Source organism: Denticeps clupeoides, chromosome 12, assembly GCF_900700375.1.
Source record: "Denticeps clupeoides chromosome 12, fDenClu1.1, whole genome shotgun sequence".
NCBI lineage: Eukaryota > Metazoa > Chordata > Actinopteri > Clupeiformes > Denticipitidae > Denticeps > Denticeps clupeoides.
In genome coordinates this window covers 7,012,073-7,033,273 of record NC_041718.1, presented here as the reverse complement: position 1 = coordinate 7,033,273, position 21,201 = coordinate 7,012,073, and the positions used below count along the sequence as shown (strand labels likewise).

Genomic DNA, 21,201 nt, shown 5'->3' with positions numbered 1-21,201 from the left:
AGATCTAGATGCCAAGTGGCAGTTTTCTGGTTACCAAAAGAGTAAATACACTACCGGTAAAATCTTGTGAGGGAACTGATGGGAGATGATGCATAACCAACGTCACGTTACTGTTTTGGAAGAATAATAATTAAGGGGGAAAATATCACAGAACTCACAATGCATAGACAAGGTCTTTTTATTTCAGAGCCTGCTACCATATCTCCAGGGTACAAATCATTGGCCTCTTCTGTGTTTTGATCTGTAACCCATGATGCATTGCATCCATACATTAGTAGCTCAAAACAGCTTTTACAAAAAAAGGATATACAATTATATATATATATATGTAGTCTCATACACATTTGTGTATTTCTGTAACCAGTGTGACTGTGCAGACTAAATCACAGTAAAACAACTTTTTTCAGAGAGAGTGAGAGACAAACCAAAACTGCTGTAAACTTTCAAACACGGCACTTCACCCAACAAAACAAAACAGCCAAGCTTTAATCATGAGGGACACCTATAATTCTTCTAATATTAAGCCCTTAACACAGTGTTTGCATATTTGACCAAGTTACTGTAGTCTTAACCAGAATTCAACATTTCATTCCAAGCATCCATGACCGAGTAACCGAGTAGAGAGCTGCTAGGAGCCCAACTAATAATGCCAACAGGGTGGATATTTCAGTTTTCACAGTAGGTTTATTTGCCATTAAGTGTCTTATTACATCTTCACAGACACCATTAAATCTGCTCTTTTCAATGCTGACATTTCCACATCTTATTGATACAATGAAGAGATGTGTTTTGGGAGAAAAATGTACATTTTTGTTTGTTATATATTCTTATTTGATTTGAATGTAATCCGTTTACTAATCACAGCTTACATAAGTTAATTAAACGCGTTATTCAGTGTGTTTCAAACAGTAAAAAGTCTGAATAACTTGCTCAACAGTAACTGACAACTCAATATATGCCTAATTATCATATCACTTATTGTTACAATTATTGATATTGTTGGAAAAAAAAGATTGATTTTTTTTGCCCGGCCATGTTGCTGGAGTCCAGTCCTGCCATAAACTGTGTACATAATGTAAAGTAAATTGCCCCTGCGTGTTATTCTCCCTTTCACACTTACCAGGAAATGAGAGCCTCACAATAATAACAATGAGGCTTTTCAGCGTCAATGGCCACATTTTAATTCATCCGCCGTGCAAATGTGACCGTTTTCATTTCAATCAGCCTCTCAAGTAATTATGTGACAATTTTCATTAGTCTGTTTTGAATGAATAATGAATGAAAAATGTGTAATTTGCATGCACTTATCCTGGGAACAGCTAAAATATTTGGGCTCTAAGCGTCAACGCAACAATGCAGTAATCAGAGTATTAAACTCTCTAGTGACACATGGCACTAGGGACCTCATGATTCAGTCACAGGTCATATGTATTTCATGAGCCTTTCCAAGGTTGTCCCTGGCAACAAAATTTTAAAAATGAATTGGGTTGTTCTTATTAACAAAAAAAGAGTCATCAGCACATATTTCTTGGATGTGAGAACAGTGAAAGATATCTAACTGTGTTTCCACCTACATTTGTTCATCGCTCATCGCTTATACATGTAAACATATTGACCAGTTCATGCAAACACTGGACTTTCTCCACAGAGGTGCACAGTTCAGATCAGACAGAGAGCAAACATGACATCACTTCCTGTTTCCATGGGCATTCAATGGGAAAGAAGTGGGAATTTGCCCCAAAAGGCCTGGACTCTAACTAGCAGGGGCCATCAATCACTGACTTGTTGAAGTAAACGTTATGCCTCATAAACCCATCCCTGCAGGTGTTTCACCTTACACTGCGTATAAATCTACAGGCACCAATTCCTTCTAGTCTTGTTGGCGCATCGTTCTGGGAGGATGAAGACAGATCTCCTCACTGTTTCACTTTCAAGACACTCCAAAGAGACATGATGGACACACACGAGCACTTGTTGCATGTACAGCTGCCCCTAACCTCAAGAGGTTAGCGTTCATCCTGCTCTCCGATAATAATAATAATAATAATAGATGATTTATTGACAGACCAGACAACCTTGGTTGAATTGAGCATAACATGCAAACAAAGTGCACTCATGAGGCTGAGTGGTTCTGGAGGCAGACTGAGACGTAAGCTATGGAGACGTGAATGTGTAAAAATCCATCTTCATGTTGGATATCATGCAACAAGGTGTCTCCTTTGCCCCACCATGCATCAGTGTAATAGTACTTCAGCTGTTTGACACCATGTGGCATTCAATTACGCACCAAAAGGTTTTTTTGACACTCTAATATAAATGCTAATCATGGCTGATACTGGGATAGGGAAGTAGCCAGGGCCAGGGCCCTGCAAGTTTGCATGGTTCAGACCGAACAGTGACCGCCTCACACTCAGTGCCCATGTCCTCTTTAATACATTTATATTAGCACACGATCAAAACAAACTCCCACCAGTCTTTGCTGTGTAAGCTCCATCCAGCCAGACAGTGTCCCGGATGAGGCTGTGGCATCTCCGTACCCCCTTTATAAGTCTTATATCATCCACATGCTGCAAGGATCACTGGTTTTGAGCTTGGAGAGGTCTCCCTCTGACTGTCAGACATTTTATTTGTGTTATCCCACTTAGGCATGCAAAAACCAACCAATCCACAACCGTGTTAAATCCAGTCTGACACAGAATACAGAGTTCAGGTTCTGTCCAATTAACCAGGCTTCCAGATGCGGGGCAGACCCTTCCCAGAGTTCTCAGATATGAGCCGAGCAAATGAAGGGAATACTGTCATTAAACAGTGCTGGTCCTAAATATCTAGATACTAAGAAACATAAAGCAGGCTTTGCATGTTGAGATTAACTGGATCTCATAAAGAAAGACATCCCAATCATATGTAGTTATAGTTGTGTATTACATAAAATACTTATGTAAGAAGAACAAAAATATCTTCATATACAATATTAAAATATATATTTTCCTGTATTTCAATACATTATTCAATGTATCATAAAAGATACTATATGGACCATATTGGGGGAAACGTATATATCATTTGTAATATTCTATTTAGAATCTGCAAAATATATGGCATTTGTAAGTTTTTTTATAACTGAAAATATATTGTGATGTACATAATAAGTTTCAATGTTATATGATATGTACCACAATATTTTTGTACAATATGAGTACATATTTTCATTTTTAAAGAACTAATGCTCACAATGGTGAATGTTATGATGGCAAGCGATCTCCTGATTGCTGAGGTGATACTTATGGTTCTCTTTGGTTTGAGTGTGAAAAATATGTAATGTATGAAAAAAGGGCCAAAACATGAACGCTTTCCTACGTTGCACTTCCCTTCTCTGCTACAGCTTCCTCTAGTGGACACTGCTGGGACAACTCTGTATTCCAGGCCAGACTGGTGTTCAGGGGCGGATAATGAGCTGGATTGTGGGTGCGGCTCAAACCCGGCTGGCTGGTCGGCAGCAGTATGCGCAGCTTCTCAGACTGTCTCGGTCGGCACTGCCACGGCGTTCCTCTCCACACTGTGAGCCTGAACACAAGAGTATCCACATTGGAAAAGTATATTGAAAGTACTTGGCAACACTGTATGTATAATTAAATTGATTAAAAAGTTAATAAACAATTTTCATCAAAATCCCCACCACTTTATCACAACAGATTAAAAAATTTACTACATCCTTTCCAGCAATTTGTAGAAATAACCAAACCCTCGCAGCACTTTTTCAAGCATGCAGCGTTAATGCCAATGTACTAAAAGACAACCATTAACTTAACCATTAACCATTAAATAATGTGTTAGAACAGACTATAAAATATTGAGAAATATATACATTTTCTTGAAATAGAATTTGGAAAAAAATTCATTTTTTCCAAATACAAGGGTGAAAGAAGAAAGAAAGAAAGTGAAGTGATTGTCATTGTGAAACACTGCAGCACAGCACGCGGTGACACAACAAAATGTGTCCTCTGCTTTTAACCATCACCCTGAGTGAGCAGTGGGCAGCCATGACAGGAGCCCGGGGAGCAGTGTGTGGGGACGGTGCTTTGCTCAGTGGCACCTCAGTGGCACCTTGGCAGATCGGGATTCGAACCTGCAACCTTCTGATTACGGGGCTGCTTCCTTAACCGCTAGGCCACCACTGCCCCAAAGGGAGTGTCCAAACTATAAAGTAAACACACATATATATTATAAATGTAGTCCAGCGTAAGTAATATTTATGATCCAGCTGAAGGTATTGTTGCTAGGCAGCAGTCATCACGAAGATCGCTGATGCTTAATGATGCTTTTGAAACTGTAAATATGAAGCATGATCATTAAAATCCCACATTCTATTTAGCATATATTCACCAATCTCTGCTTCCTCATCATCCTCTTCTTCCTCTCCTACATCCTCTGTAGGCAACAACAAGGACCCATGTGAGGGACTGCTGGGTGTAGTCTGACTTGGCCCCTCCATGCTAGTACCTAGCTGCAGTCGTCTCATGTGCCGGACCACCGCTGTGGCATTAAACGCTTGCTGAAGAGAACAAGAAGGTGAATAGATCGCGTGAAAGTGATTAATTGTCTCATGTGACACACCACAGCACAGCACCCAGTGAAATTATATCTGTGCACCCCTAGAGCACAGAATATACTCTTCTGTGAATTTAAGTACTATAACAACCCTACAGTGTGCCAATCATGGGGGACAATTCCCATGATTCCCTGTTTTTTGGGGGTCTCTAAATGAGTTACTCTTATGGTTGCATTCCTAAAGGCTTGGTTAAAAAATTATATGTATGCCACTTTGTTGATTAACATACACCAAGACAGTGACAACTTGTCTGGAATGTGTTGGAAATAAAAAGAAAAGCTGAAGGAAAAAAGAAAAGTATTCACATCAGCATTTGGCTCTTGGGACCAGCATCATTATCCTATCTTTTATTTCTCACTTCAGAGACAGAGTGTGAGAGGGAGGCAGCACCACGCTCACCTTCCATTTGCTTTTGGCAAAGTTCTTCTTGATTTGGGCACTGACGGACTCGTGGATGTTCTTATCAAGCGCAGTGTCTCCAGAGATCCTTTTGGAAAATCAGATGAGGGACAGAGAAATGTAAAACTCTGGGAGATGGAAGTACTTGGAGATAAGTACTAAAAGCTCCATACCAAGGGTGCAGCAAGGCCTGTTCACAAGTGAATCTCCCCAGTGAATCTTTCTCCATTAGGTGGCAGATGAAATCTTTGGCTGAGGGATATGATAAGCGATAAATGTCCTACGCATGAGGCCTTTACAGAATATGAGATAGAAAAAACAGTGAAGAGATACCAGAATCAGATATATCGTCCCAGTACGGAGAGTCAAATTCGTACTCGGCCTTTAGGATCTGTTCAAACAGCTTGGCATCATTCTCATCGTAAAATGGTGGATATCCACACAAACTGCAATGGACCAGGACAGAATAAGAACAAAATTAAGTCATATGACAATATAAATAATAAACTACTCTGGACAGCACCCTTCCGAATTTAGGAAGGGTTCAAACAGTCAAAACATGGTCAGATAGGAGGGTTACATTTACATTTACATTTACAGCATTTATCAGACGCCCTTACTGACTTACAATCAGTAGTTACAGGGACAGACCCCCTGGAGCAACTTAGGGTTAAGTGTCTTGCTCAGGGACACAATGATAGTAAGTGGGATTTGAACCTGAGTCTTCTGGTTCATAGGTGAGTGTGTTACCCACTAGGCTCCAACCACTCTAGGCCAAAGGTTAGGTCCACAGCAGTGGATCTCAAACGTTTCCATTTATGATTAGAGTTTGTTGACCATATCAACTTACCAACAGCTCATTATGAACATGGAATGGCTGACCATTCTTTTCCAAGTACATAAGGTTCGGTATGCCCTCACACACACTCACACACACTTACAGAATATAGGAGATGACGCCTATGGACCAGCAGTCTACTGCTTTGCTGTAAGGTTTCTGTGCCAAGACCTCAGGGGCTGCAAAACAAAAAAACAGACAAACCACAGACCAAAGCAATTCAGTCAAAGAAAGAGAGAGAGATCTTAGGTAAGCACTGAAACTGGCCTTCATTTCTGCTTTTCAGGTTTTGAGAGGCTGGAGGAAAGATGCCAGCATTACTTGAATTTTAGGTGAATTTTAAGAAGGCTGCCAGAAGAAACCTGAATACAAATAGAAAATACAGCCACCACCTTTGTACTGTCTGCCCTGCAATACAGAGGCTTTTGACCAAAACTAAAAGAAAAAAGTTCAAATATAAGCAAGAGAAAGATTTCCAAATCCACAAGCATCTGTTTCCACACTAACCAACATATCCAGGGGTTCCACAGGCAGTGGACATCACACTCCCTGAGTCTTCAATCTTTGACAGCCCAAAGTCACTTATCATGATTTTGGAGTCCTCCTCCATACTGTAGTACAGCAGGTTCTCTGGCTGGGGATGAGATGAGAGTATCACCAACAGTAGAACAGTTACAGTAACTTTAAATTAACATTCATGGCATTTATCAGATGCCCTGATAAGAGAGAGTTACAATCAGTAGTTACAGGATCAGTCCCCCTGGAGACACTCTCAGGGCTAAGTGTCTTGTTCATGGACACAATGGTAGTAAGTGGGGTTTGAACCTGTGACTTTATGGTCTTCTGATTCATAGGTGAGTCTCTTACCGACTACAGTAAAAAAACAGGCGGTGGGATGGACAATTTAAAAATAGCCTTTGACCTCAGGATGAAGTAGTGCACCATCCCATTACCCAAATTATATTTTTTAGACCGTCCCTCTAGTCTATTTCATGGACAAAATCTGCAATTTCCATCCACAGCACGTAATTTCAACAGTTATTTTGTTTTCACAGCGCATCCGGAAAGTATTCACATTCCACATTTTCCACAATCCTTATTCCAAAATGGATTAAATGCTTTTTGCCTCAGATTTCTAGATATAAAACACATCATGAAGACAACGTGTTTTGGCAAATTCATTAAAAATTAAAAAACTGAGAAATCACATGTACATAAGTATTCACAGCCTTTGCCCTGAAGCTTAAAATTGAGCTCAGGTACATCCTGTGTCCCCTGATCATCCTTGAGATGTTTCTGCAGCTTAATGGGAGTCCATCTGTGGGAAAAAAACAGGACCTTATTTGGAAAGGCACACACCTGCCTATATTTTGATGACAATTGGAATTTTAATTCATATATGATCAGTAGTTTAAGCCCATCAAGAGAGACCCATGAGAAATACAAAAAATAAAATGTTGATCTGTTCTTTTTTTTTCAGAGCTGTGTGTATGAAATGACAATAAACGTGAGTGGCAGGATCTGGTCTGGAAGGGGCTACTCCAGATCCAGGATTCGGACCAGATTTTCTTGTTCGCCCAGTGTTTTTATGTTTCCTGATTGCTTTCACCTATGTCTGCCTGTATAAAGCTGCCCTGTTCATGTCTGTTTGCCGTCAAGTCGTTGTTTGGTGATGTGTTTTCCTGTCCTGTGCTCCACGTAATAAATCCGCTGTCTCATGACGTTGTGCGTATGCGTCCTCCTTCCTCGTCATGTCCAGCCATCATCAGTCGATTATAATCTGCCACTTGCCTTTGAACCAAAAGACTGCAAAGTCAAAGTATAAAACCCAACTTACTACTACTGTGTCCCTGAGTAAGACACTTAACCCTGAGTGTCTCTGGGGGGACTGTCCCTGTAACTACTGATTATAAGTCATATACAATCTGTTAATGATGTCAATATTTAACAATGTGACATTGAGACACAGCAGGATGCTGACACAATGACATGCCATCACGCAGAGATGGACATGAACATCGTCCCGTCCCCACATCTGTACCTTCAGATCTCTGTGTACAACGCCCATGTCATGGAGATACTTCACTGCATCCAGGATCTGGCGGATGAGTTTGCTGGCATCTCTCTCGGTGTAGAAGCCCTTCTCCACTATCCTGTCAAAGAGCTCTCCCCCTGAAACCCTGCGAATCGAGCAAACACATCAGCCCCAGCTAATCTGTCACGAGAAACTATCCATAAGACAAATGTGTGGGAGGCAAGAGGAAACGGAAGGATGTGAGCAAATTAGTTTAAGTGCAGTAAAGTGGAAGAATGGGTGAGATGAGATGTAACATGCAGCTGAGGAGGAGTGAGGAAAAAAAAGAATGAAATACAAATTTGATTATAATTATGTACATTGCAGAGCATGAAACGCTTTCCGGCATTAAACTCAAAATGGCCTGCACCACTCTGTGTCCGACTGCACAGTAGTTATTTTGGTAGTAGGAGGGGAAAAAAAAGAATTTCAAATAATTTCCTGCTTCCTGTCTATTCTGCCCATTCACTATGTTCCATCCTTCATTATCCAACAGCGAAAAGAAAACTGCTGATGACTTCATCCATTCCAGGAAGGCTCTGCCATCCAACATGTGGACAGCTGACCATCGGACAGCTTACATTCGTTCCATCTGCACTGGTTTTTATTTCATTATTGCATATTTTCTGGTGTACAGTGAAATTCTGGTGACACGTTTGCAAGAGAGGGCAGGGTACGGAAAGGAGACCAACATTAGCAAGAGAATGAGCGTACATATTATGTACATACCAGACAACATCACATATAACCAACAAAACATGATGGGGGGACCATGGGGGGGAGATGCACTTGCATGCATGGTTTTTAGGACAAAAAAGGGTGAATAGGTGTTAAAAAAAAGTCATTAATAAATAATGCTTACAGCTGCATGACCAGATAGAGATGAGAGTCGCTCTCAAAGATGTCCTCCAGCGATACGATGTTGGCGTGTTTTATTCTGAAACACAAGGACCGAATGCGTTAGTGCATCTGAACCCGACTTCCTGTCATCTGAACGTGAACATGTTGCGAATCATGTACTGCATGGATGCCATACATAATCTGATCGCTAGATGGTGATGCTTGTGCACAACTAGCATGCGCAAGTCCTGCAGGACAAGCCCCTCATTTGTCTTCATGTCCTTTATGAAGAGGGCCAAACAAATGTCACACACACACACACACACACACACACACACACATACACGCAAAACAACGCTCTTACAAAACTCCAACTAATGCCCAAACCTTTGTAAAGGAATGTGCAATTCATACACAAGATAATTGTGTCGTTCAAGTTCTGGTTGCTGTATAATATTGCTGTAATAACCATTCGCTGTCCTTGCTATTCTTGTTACCTAATCACATTAATCATAAGAGGCTGTGTTCTTTATTAGTTTCTTGTGCAACACAACACTGACTCATGATATGGGAAAAAAAACTTACACCTTCTGTCTTCCAAAATGTGGAAAGGTGTCTGTGTCTGCAGTTTTTCACTATGCTATAAATAGCCAAAGAGGATAATTAAATGTCAAATGCTATAAGGAGAGTGAGAGAGAGAGAGACGAAGACGGAAAGTGCTCTTTAATTCACTTTGCTTAAACCGCAATGCAGCCTACGCGCACAAGTCGTCCCGTTGTAATTGACTTACTGTCGCCGATCGAGCGACAGGCCAATTGGATGAGCGAAACACGCCCGGGCTTAATGCTGAAATGTAGCCGTGTGTCTGCAGTTGCCCGTCTCGGTGCTCATATATCCGCTGCTGCCTGCTGGCTGACTGAGGGCATGGGGGGCAGTTTGGGTCATTTGTATTCATTAACGCGTCTCTTCTGCGCTCTCGGTGTAGACGAGAAGGACGGGGAGGTTCTGTAATTAACAAGTGATGGAAATATCTGTCGCCCAGGTCAGGGCACATGGAGGCCAGACGGTAAATGAGTGCATGAGGATGAATCTGTTCACTCCCTCGCACACCCACCCACCCACACGTTTCTGTGGTAGTGAATATGAAATTATTTCTGTTTAGCATTTTCTAAATGTAAATCTTTTAAGCATCGACAGAGTCAAAATACGATGATCCGCCCCTTTTTAAGAATTTTTATGGACCAAATCTTGGTTTTATGCATTATTTTATTTAAAGATTATGGTGATGTGCTGTTGTTTGTAAACCCTGCATAAAGTAAATCATTATATCCATTAATTTGTCATATTTAACTGTAACATTTACAAAAACAAATTGTACAAGAATATATAGGCTATTATTTATAACAAGTACAGAGGAAATGCAGAAAAGAACCAAAGCTGCATTGTAACCACTGATTAAAAAATACCGTATCTGGCATCGTGTTTTTGGTCAAGACCCAGATTTCTTAGAGGGGATCAGTAACTTTACTGCAACTGAATGTTTTCCTGCCTTTGTGAGGACATTTGGTCAAGGATGCATACATGGCCTCACTTAATTATTACCAATTATTCTTAATTGCACTCATCTGCACTTTCCTCTCAGAAACCCCAGCAACTTTCCGTTCTTTGTCGGTTTTCCTTTATCTAAATTTTATTGAACAAGCTCTGTCACTCTCATTCATCTCTGCAGCGCTCTTGTTTGCTCTCTTTCCCCTTCTCTGTCTCTTCCTGTTCCTTCACTACACCGCTGTAGGGAACCTCCATGCCAGCCCCACCTCTGAGTGTGCTGTTGCCCTGGCAACAGGGACACTAAAAATAGGACCATCGTCTTTACTCCTGACATTTCCGGTGCACAATTCCACCGTTCCTCACGCACTGATACCATGCTTTTGTCACTCTAATTGCGGATGTTTTGAGCGTTTCCTCCAGCATGAGTGAACAGGGAGGAAGGCGGAGTTCATCTGCCGCGATGATCTGCAAGGAGGTGCTGTACAGTAGAACTCCAGTACAACATCCGCACCACTTTTCAATGCAAGAGGGGAAGGAATCCATACTTTTTCTCAACTCCTTTTAGCTGAGCTAAAACCTCTTGGCCAAGGCGATGAAAGAATTGCTGATGTGGTCTAAGCGGAAGGGAAGTGATTGTCATTGTGAAGCACAGCACACGTTGCACATAACAAAATGTGTCCTCTGCTTTTAACCCATCACCTTTGGTGAGCAGTGGGCAGCCATGACAGGCGCCCGGGGAGCAGTGTGTGGGGACGGTGCTTTGCTCAGTGATACCTCAGGCAGTGGTTAAGGAAGCGGCACCATAATCAGAAGGTTGACGGTTCGAATCCCGATCCGCCAAGGTGACACTGAGGTGCCACTGAGCAAAGCCGCTCCCACACACTGCTCCCCGGGCGCCTGTCATGGCTGCCCACTGCTCACTCAGGGTGATGGTAAAAAGCAGGGAACACATTTCACTGTGACACCGTGTGCTGTGCTGCAGTGTTTCACTATGACAATCACTTCACTTTCACCTCAGTGGGACCTTGGTGGCTCGGGATTCATTTGGGAATACTGCCTAGCATTCATTATAAAAAAACTGCAACTCATGTTTTACTGTAGGCAATAAGTAGTGATATAATGATATAATCATTTATATCACTACTTATTCATTATTGTCCCATTTAAAAACATTAAATGACACATATTTAAAATACATTCTTAATAACACTGCCTATTGATTAACCTCTGTAGCATATATAGGGTGGGGTGGGATGGGGCTATTGATTAAGCTATTGGTGGTCATTCATTAAATAATAAAAGACCAATGTACTTCACCTGTGCAGGACCGCTATCTCGTTCTCAATGCTGTTCTCCTTTCCCTCCAGGGCTTTCTTGGGGATGCACTTGATGGCCACCAGCCTCTGGGTCCTCTTCTCCTCTGCCAGAACCACCTCAGAGAAAGCCCCCCTGCAACACAGGACCCACAGTCAGTCTTCTCAACAGCCCTTAAATCAGTGGGTTATTGTAGAGCACTCTGTGCAGCCCACAGCTCGTAGCAGACACACTCAGACTCTCTCAGACTCAGACACTCACGGCCGCGGCTCAATGCCGCCTCATAAATATTCACTCTCTGTGTCCCCGTTACCCTAAGTCACCTTTAAATGAGGACTTTCTTTCTATTTGAGGCTACTCAGTTGGCTCTGTATATACATAAATCATTTTAATTGGCACATTATCTTCATTACTTGATTACCATGCATCTCCAATACAAATGTCTAATGAAAATTAACTAGAGATCTCCAGCTAAGCCTAGATTTATCAAGGTTTAGTCTATGAATTAATCAGGAAAAATGAAACAAAAGAAGGTCAAGCATATTGTTTTGATATTACATTCATAAATTCTAGATATATCCTCTTATATTAAGCTGTCATGACCTTTTAATGATACCATTACACAGCCATAAGGTCAGCTTGCGTCATTTCGAAAGTGCAGCATATTCAATCAGTCATACAAAATCATCAATTTCATGCATGTTAAGGTAGGAATTTCCTTTTGCATTTACAACTTTTTAAATAAAAAAAAAAAGTGGACATAAAGACATAAAAATGCAAGCAAAAGGCAGCTGTTGCTTGATGCTGGGTCCTCATCAATAAATGTCAGACATTCGTAGATGGAGCATGCTAAATTACTTATTTGTCATTTGTTCATTCATCTACATAAACTGGGTGCATTCACTGTGAAACACATGGAGAGACGCACACAAGATGCACAGAAACTCCAAACTGGCGAAGCTTTATACCAATAACACAAAAATATGTAGGGATGCATTCAATTCTGATTCAGTGCTGATACTTAAACTGATACATAACGGCCAATACTGATGTTTTGTTTATTTGCTTTCTTATTTATCACAATTTATCATCTTTCAAACTTTTCACCAATTGCTCTCTAGTACCACCTATTGCACCTTCTCCAAAACTGCAGATGAGGAGGAGACTGTTATAAGCATCTGAGCACAAATAAAAGCCTGTTGTTAATGTCATACTGACCATAGTCAACAAGGTAGACATGGTGTGATATATCTAGCGGATCAGAATGGCCGTTTTATGAAACTCATAGAATCAACAAAAAGAATTTATTTTCTAAAATATCCCCTCTGAAATTAGTTCGCACTGACAACCCTAAACTAAATTAAGTTGTCATGTCACATGTTACTAATCCAACAGGACTGTGATATTATTCCTTAAAGAAAGGAAATAGAACAACCTCATCTAGTGAAAAGTAAGGGGCACAGGGGAGAATAAGAGTTGTGTAGAGCTCTCCTGCTGCCTGGATACCTGATGTAATTAAGTTTTCCGCCTGTTGCTCAGTTTTGCAGGTGGAGCGAAGACAAAGATGTGAGTTCCTCACAGTGTTTGGTTAACATGGCATATCAGTGTGTCTAAGTGCCACAGGCTTTCAATGTCATTTATATTTGTTGTTCCCGATCCCTATATAGACAGATATGTGTATTAGGCATGATCACATGGTGCCAATGTCTGTTAATGATAAAAAATAAATATGACGTGTTGATACAGTCTTTAAGGCTTACTAAAACTATATTTTATCTCTTTTTTTTTTGCAACAGAGGGCATCACATTGACAGATGTTAAATAAGTACTTATGATTACTTATTCTGTGTATTCAATGAATTCTGTGCTCACTAGTAGGGTGGTAGTAGCCTAGTGGCTAAAACACTCACATATCAATCAGAAGACCACAAAATCACAGGTTCAAAATCCACTTACTAACATTGTGTCCCTGAGCAAGACACTTTACCCTGAGCTGCTCCAGTCCCTCTAACCACTGATTGTAAGTAGCTCTGGAAAAGTAATGCGGCGAAGTAATTAAAATGTCCTGACCAAAGTGCCACAAGCCTCAGTGTCTGGTCCACTTTCATTTTAAATGGCATATGGCCATAACACACATTATGATGTCCCAAGAACATTTCAAATTAACCCCATACTTAACCATTTCTAATGCGTGTGGCATTTAGGCCAGGAGCTGAAAGAAAACCAACACATGGGTAAGGTTCAGGAACCACATCAATGTTGCAGCACCCACTGGGTGCTGTTGAACTGCTTTTAAGGAGTCCTGAGCAGTCATGCCTAATCATAATTGGCTTCAGCTTAGATTGCTCAGGACTCCTTCATCAGTTGCATATGCTCCAGCTGTGAGCGCCCAGATGCCACTGGTGGTGAGCAATGTTTTCAGACCAAAGACTCCTTCCTTCTCCCCTTTCCTCCACCAGAAGGAAAGGCAATGCTCCTCCCAAATCACATGGCTAGAGGTAAGCAATCATTCATTCACATGGACAAAAGTCTTTGTGCTTTTCAAATCTTACTGTGTTGCCTTAGTAACCAGATTCAGATGCAATTATGATGACACCTACAATTCACACAAAACACTTTATTCTTAACAGTCTCCACTAGACCAATAGCCAGATACAAACAGCTCACACCATCACCTCTGGATCCAAAACAGACCCAGAAATTATCCCAAAGACATAACCACCATGTCATGAAGGCCCTTATCCAACCGACAATGCCACTGCAGGGATTGTCTGGCAGAAAATACAACCTTTAAAAAAAGAATCAATTGACCCAACTGTACACATTCAAGGCTAAAACCAATTGGGTAATCTTCTTTTGAGAAAGTAAGAAGCTTTCCATCAATATGTACAGTAGGATTAAAATCTCAGAGCATCAGGAGCCTCACAAGGCTACGTGTTCCAGGCACAGCAAAGGCTACTGCATGATTCCCATGAAGCACAAACTGTAAAATAGAAGGCCTTTCCTTTATCCTGCTTATGTAACATTATGCTTAACTGGCTCACAGTGGGTCTATAGTCATTTTATTCATCTAATGGGATTTGCACAACAGATGGATAAAAACAGTTTTCTTACAGTTTTGCTGCATGATTGACATTGAATCATTCATTTCTGCATCAACCATGAACAAATTATCCAAACTAAACAGAAGTGTGTTTTTTTTATACTTTGCCCAAAGGGTATGTAAGCAAATAACAAAATACAAAGATATATAATCTAATGCCAGTTTCCCATCCAGCCAGTTTCCTTTCCAGGCCAAGCTGATTTATTTCAACACCATATAAATCATAAAGCATCAGACCATAGCAAAACCCATTTGCGGTGGCCCAGCTCTTCGTTGTGCATTTAGCTGACAGAGCAGATCAAAGAGTATAAACGGGTACCCAGTTGCCAACTTTCTGGCATGGCGTCCACAGTGGTCTATTATTTATTTCCAGCTCAGTTAATTCGTTCTCTCAAGAGTTTACAGTGTTTGGCAACCGGGCGAGACAGTTGCAGCAGCAGCAGGGGCTAGTCCTCAGCCGCCAGTTTTAGTGCAACAGCTTTGATTGATCAATAAGGCCATGGGAAGCTCAAAAGGCTCATGGGTATAATATGGAACAGGAGATAAGGAGATGCCTAATGTGTGACAAAAACACTGACATGGGGTCAACCGTGCGAACTTGGGCTTGCATGTGTCCTGTCTTTCTGTCATGTAAGTTGGGGCCAGTCGAACAAAGACTCATTCTGGCCTAAAGGAGATGCCTTAATATCAGTTGTGCAGTGGAGTGGGTACAGATGACTTGGTCTTGATGACCTGACATGGGGAAGATGCACATTGATAGTCCTGGGCCTGGTAACATATTCTCATTTTTCATACAACAAATACGTAAATCTCAAATCTCAAAAACAGAACTTGTTTAGTCTGAGGCAATCACACACACACACACACACACTTTTTAAGTTAGGGTGCAAAGGTGACAAAGTGCACCCCTCTGACACTGTAACGAAATACAGTAAATATCACTTAAGAAAAAAAATATTTAAATACTCTAATCTATGAATTTGCAGTGTTTGGACTTTGACTGAAGAAAAGTTGCCACAGATAAAATATTATGAAGGTGCATTCCATAATTATTAAACTAGATTCATTAAGCAGTCAAAGTTTGCGGCTGGGATGCCTTAGGATCTGTTCTTATTCTTCATGACTCTGAATAGCACTGGCAATCCCCGATCTCACACTGGGATCCAAAGCCGAGATGGTTTATCTTCACTTTAGACCCATGGGTATCTTGTGTGAGGTTACTGCTCACAATTGTTTTTACAAACGCACAAAGCCCAAATGTGGAATGGCTGTAAAGAAAATTAAATGATTGCTTTTTATTAAAAGCATTGATGCTTCCCAGTTTCACTGATGGAAACTAATGGCTTAATGGCTTAAGCCCTCAGTGTCTGGTGGTTTATGACCAATACTTGTGCCAATGTTTGAATGACATCTTTGCAGTCATTTTACTTCTTTAGAAAAAAAAAGAACAAAGAAAAAGATTGTGTTTGTCATTGTGATACACAGTGAGCAGCCATGAAAGGCACCCGGGGTTGTACTTTACACAAGGGGACCTCAGTGGCACCTTGAACCCTTCGGTTACAAGTCTCCTTCCGTACCTACTAGGCCACCACTGCCCCACATCTCAGTACAAACATGTTCATGTTCCATCTTGCCTCAACTTAAATCAAGTCAATAGTTCATCAACTACTTTCAACATCACTAACTGCGGTTTGGCAGTGGGTTGTCAGCTCCATACCCCTCTTTGTTTTAAAAGCATTTTTAGAACAACACACCCAAACACACGAGGGCCGGCGTGGGGTCTCACTCACTGTTCGCTGTCTGGGGGGCTGAGAGGACTATCTGGCCTCCACCCCAGTCTCCCGGATCTAGAGTACACTGCTCAGATTAGAGTATGCATGGGGAGTGTGAATGTGTGAATATCTGCATATGTGTATATGAGAGTTGGAACGTATGCTTATGTCTCAGGCTTCCCCATGGGTGGGAGCAGGGGTGGGAGCCCCCCCCACCACTCCCTGCCGGTGGATGATGCCCCTGACCACCGACGTTTTGGTGATTCTCAGCGTCTAGGTCCTGCTGCCCAGTGGTAGACTGGGTCACTCCCGGGGACTGCTTGGCAGGCCCTCTATGGACTCCCATGCCCTTTGGGGGTCTCTGGATGTCAATTGCCTGGGCTCCCCACAAACACTATTAACCACTTACATGGAGAAACCTTGCAGGCACATTCACACACTCAGGTGTGCGCCCAGGGCTACACATAAGGGCTCACACAGGCGTACAGACACATGTCTTGTATTGTTAGTACTGTGTGCTGTTAAATAACGTTTAATACTCATTATTTACTTTGATTTTTACAGATGTTGTTTGTTGCTCTGTTTCTTCTGCTGTTTCAGCTGGTACAAAAGCAGATGGTCGGTGTTCGTTCCCTATCCCAACCCCGCTTCCACCCACTCCCTCCTCTATATCTCCAACTTCTCTTTTTCTCTCCCCCTTTTCCTCTGTCCCCCAGTCATGTCTGTCGTGGTTGTAGCAGGTTAAATAAGAAAAATATTCTGATTTATACAAAAGAACAACTGCAATCATTAATTGCTTCCTTTTTCATCCCCAGATTTCACGTCTGACTAATCATTCCTCAGTTCTCGCTTATAATTCCTTGGACCATGACAAGATGGCAATGTTTATTTCACATGTTTGTTGTGAATATGAATATGATTAGACTCATGACACAGTCGCTGTTAAAAAAAGTTATTCTTTTTCTTATAGTAAAGCTGAAAAGAGGACACTGATTAAACTGTGGCAAGGATGGATAATGGAGCCAGAGGAGTGAGGAATCCGGAATAAGAAATGGAAAATTGTACTTTTTTTGGTAAATTGTGTAAATTATGATTTTTGAGTTTTGATACTGCTGTTATTTCTTCCAGATTAAACTAATCAATTGAAGGGGCAAAGAAAAAAGTGCCAATGTCACTTCAACAATTTCCTCTGGAGTCACAAAAGTAGATAAATGTATTCAAGAAAGGATTGGACCCCAGTTAGCTATCTTAAGAGAGCTTGTTTGTGCGTTATTATTTCCAAAGCCACCATGTGCTTTAATGATGTTTCTCTCCAGGGATGATTTGGTGCTCTCTCAAACCCTTGTTCCACATTCTGGACAATTTAAACCCACTCCTGTCAATACACGTCCACCTTCTGCTCTTTCTTTCCCCTCCACTCATTATGCCCATTGTCCAGGGAGGGGTGTCAGCTGACGAGGTGAGATCCAGTCTCCTCTTACAACATATCCAAAATATACCAAACCAAATATGCACGTCAGGCCTTAAGAATTATAATAATAAATCATATTAAATAAGATACAGTCCATCAATGTGGGGTTTAAAAATGGATTTAATTGGACAGATTTTTATTCCTATGTAGAACTTTCACTTTTTTTTTGCATTTTATCTCTAGCTGTAATTTATTGTACTAAACTAAACTTTTCAAAGAGTTACACAGAGAGTGTAAAATCAACTATTCAGCTTCTGTATCGCATTCGCATTAATACCAGACTCTGTGCATCCCACCAATAAATAAAATCGTCCCGTACAAACACACATTTCGTATGGAGTCCACCACTGGAGGAATATTAAGAGGCGAGGGCCGTCTGGGACGTCCAAAATACCTACTTACTTCAGAGGTAACACTAGAGAATTCTAGGCACTTACGTTCCAAGGACCTCTTTGAAGTCATAGTACTCCCTGATGTCAGACGTCTTCTTTTTCCAGCCATTTCCACCCTCTCCCAGAGGCATTTTGTTGATGGTATGATCCACAGCAGGAGAGCTGCACAAGTGAAGAAGAAGTCAGCACTGCAGAACGTGTTTACCAGCGGGGTCGAGATGATACAAGCATAGATTCTGAAGGCTACCAGTTTGACCTAGGGTCGTATTAACAGTTAGAAAGCATGCCCCGTGTTACTAAGGTTATGTAAAGGGTTAGGATTAACACACCAGATCATGCTAGCAGTAACCTTTGTAAAGTGTATCATTACAAACCCTTTACGTGTTTGCATTTATAAAATCTGCCTTAAAGGTCTTACTGTGGACCCATGAAATTAAGAGTATTTTAAGAATAACATATCTAACACATTTTACATTTGACATGATTATATTCGATACAGTGTTATATCATAATGTTGCCAGCAAATAGAATGAATGACCTCCACAATTCTCACACAAAACCATGTATTGCAACACCACACCGCGGCGCTCCGCACAAACTGCCAGCTCTCTTGGGAAGAGGAACAGAGAGGAGGGCTGCAGCTTACGGTTCCAGTGGGAGGAATCGACTTGATCAAAACAAGAAGGCGATCGTGATGATTAGATCAGCCGCCCACTCAGGCTGTGCAGTGAGAACGTTACGGATGCTGTAATAATTGAGCATGAATTTACTGTACGCCTCTACACCCCCACAAAAAGAAAGAAATCTAAGAACGTTTGGGCTTTTGCTTGGACCATTTAATAATGCTGTAGGACAAAAATGGGTTTATGTAATTAATAAGCGGAATTGGGAAACTCAACAGGTAATTGAACAAGCCACCAACTTATTTGTGCTGCTCCAGGGAGACCGCTCCTGTAATTAGTTACTCTGAGAACGAGTGTCGACTAAATTGAAATGCGAAAGATGATGGAAAAAAGTAAAACCAAGACCTGATCCCCCAAAACTACAAAATCAACACTCATTCCAAGCGCTGGAAACAGGAACGCGGACCTGATTCTGCAAAAATGGTCACGCTGACACAGCAAAAAAAAAAAAAAAGTGAGTTTTGTGCCCTCCAAGACAGCAAAGACTGAAATTAGTCAGCCAGTCTGACCATTTCCCCCCAGAAGAGAGGATTTGTGCGTCATATCTGGCTGAGTTGCTAAAATGCGGAGTGGGAGTGCAAGGACAGGGCGCATGTTGGTGCTGGCCAAATTAAATCTAACCTCAAAATCCTGATGAAGGTCGTAAGGAAAGGAACCTCCCGGCCCCAAGAAGGGCCTTCATCACTCCGAAGCATGTGCTTACATGAGATTGTGCTTGTGTGTGCGCCCTGTGGGGGGCTGGCGCCCCGCCCTAAGTGAGTCCTCGCCCTGCTCCTGGTGTCCCGGGATGGGCTGCGATCCTGAGCTTGTGTGCTTGTGGATAGCGACTGAGACAGTTTCCCCAGAATCATTAGCTGCAATATTTTACTGTCTATTATCATATTTAACACGTTTTATATATTTAAGTTTATAGTGGTTCCTTATGTGGAATTCCATCTGTCCATCTTGTTTTAACAAAAAACTGAATCACACACTAACAGTGACAAGGGTCTCTCATGTCATTTGGCGCCGAACACGTGTTGGGTCCCTGGCGGGAAATCGATGGCGCGCTTTAAACGGTGCTGGGAACCTCGGATCAGGCGCAAGCACGCTCGTTACGAGTGTGTGTGTGTGTGTGTGTGTGTGTGTGTGTGCGTCTTCGGAACCAGAACCCCCTCAAACACAACGCTGCCTTCATCTCATGCACCATCATTCCACAACGGAGAACTCGTGTCTGACATTCCGTGGGGGGTTTCGGGGGGGTTGGGCGCGGAATTGAATTATTGAAAACGCGCGCTGCGGATCTGCAGTGTCCTTCGGCGCGAACACGAGCCCGTGCGAAATATATGTATATACATATATATATGTGTATATATATATGTGTGTGTGTGTGTGTGTATATATATATATATGAAATCCTCCAGCGCCGGGCGTTTTCACGCTGCACGACGAGAAGAAGGAGCAGGGCATCGTCGTGGATCGCAGGGCATCGTCGTGGATCGCAGGGCATCGTCGTGGATCGCAGGGCATCGTGTGCTGCACCCGCTGACACAGCGCGCACACAGCGGAATATTCTGTTGTAATTATCATTAAACAATAAGAGTAATAATGCTGTCGGCATGCAACATGTAATGAAATCCGACCGCGCAGCTCACGCACGGATGTAACCCCCAAATTCGCCCCGGCGTTTTCCATCACTGCAGCCTTTTAGTGTTTTTTTTTATTATTATTATTATTATTATTATAAGTCTCCTGCATCCTACCTCTCTGCGTTACGCCCGCGATCGCCCCTGTCTTCCAGCTCCTCGGTCGCTCGCTCGCCCGGTCCTGACGTCAAGAAGCCACCAGCGGAGGAGGCGGCGGCGGCGACGCGCGTCTGACGAACTTGGGGGGAATGTGGACGCGATCGCGGGCATAACGCCGCAGCGAACTGGGATTCGGGTTCCGCGAGTCGTCCGCCTCGTGGCGACTTCGGAGGCTGTCGAGTGTCTGTTTGCCCGGAAGGGTCGTTCGGGAATCGAAGTCAACTGTTGAATATATATTTAAAAAAAAAAGAAAAGTAAAAACCCAGCGAAATATATAGCCGCAATTTAGGGGACTAAGGGGGAGGGGCCTGTTCAGGACGTCACTGATATCGCAGGTCAAAAAAAGCATTCATGAGTAAAATAAGTTATTAATT

At 42.0% G+C, this 21,201-nt stretch overlaps 1 protein-coding gene across 1 annotated transcript; it reads right to left on the bottom strand.

The window, feature by feature from the left end:
• Window positions 1-160: 160 nt before the first annotated feature.
• Window positions 161-21,027, bottom strand: camk1a (calcium/calmodulin-dependent protein kinase Ia). Its single transcript, XM_028997938.1, has 12 exons — window positions 20,786-21,027; window positions 18,406-18,522; window positions 11,626-11,757; window positions 8,783-8,857; window positions 7,888-8,026; window positions 6,354-6,480; window positions 5,950-6,025; window positions 5,342-5,454; window positions 5,182-5,260; window positions 5,009-5,096; window positions 4,384-4,552; window positions 161-3,564 (listed from the first exon to the last, which is right to left on the bottom strand). The coding sequence occupies exons 2-12, from the start codon at window positions 18,489-18,491 to the stop codon at window positions 3,473-3,475; spliced, it is 1,176 nt and encodes a 391-aa protein (XP_028853771.1). The 5' UTR covers window positions 18,492-18,522; window positions 20,786-21,027; the 3' UTR covers window positions 161-3,472.
• Window positions 21,028-21,201: the final 174 nt, after the last annotated feature.

Excerpts from the sequence above, each read along its gene's own strand:
- camk1a (XM_028997938.1), bottom strand. The coding sequence starts at position 18,491 with ATGCCTCTGGGAGAGGGTGGAAATGGCTGGAAAAAGAAGACGTCTGAC. Across the intron at positions 6,026-6,353 it reads TGGAACCCCTGGATATGTTG|CCCCTGAGGTCTTGGCACAG; the intron begins GTTAGTGTGGAA and ends TTTGTTTTGCAG. Across the intron at positions 4,553-5,008 it reads TTGCCAAAAGCAAATGGAAG|CAAGCGTTTAATGCCACAGC; the intron begins GTGAGCGTGGTG and ends TGTTCTCTTCAG.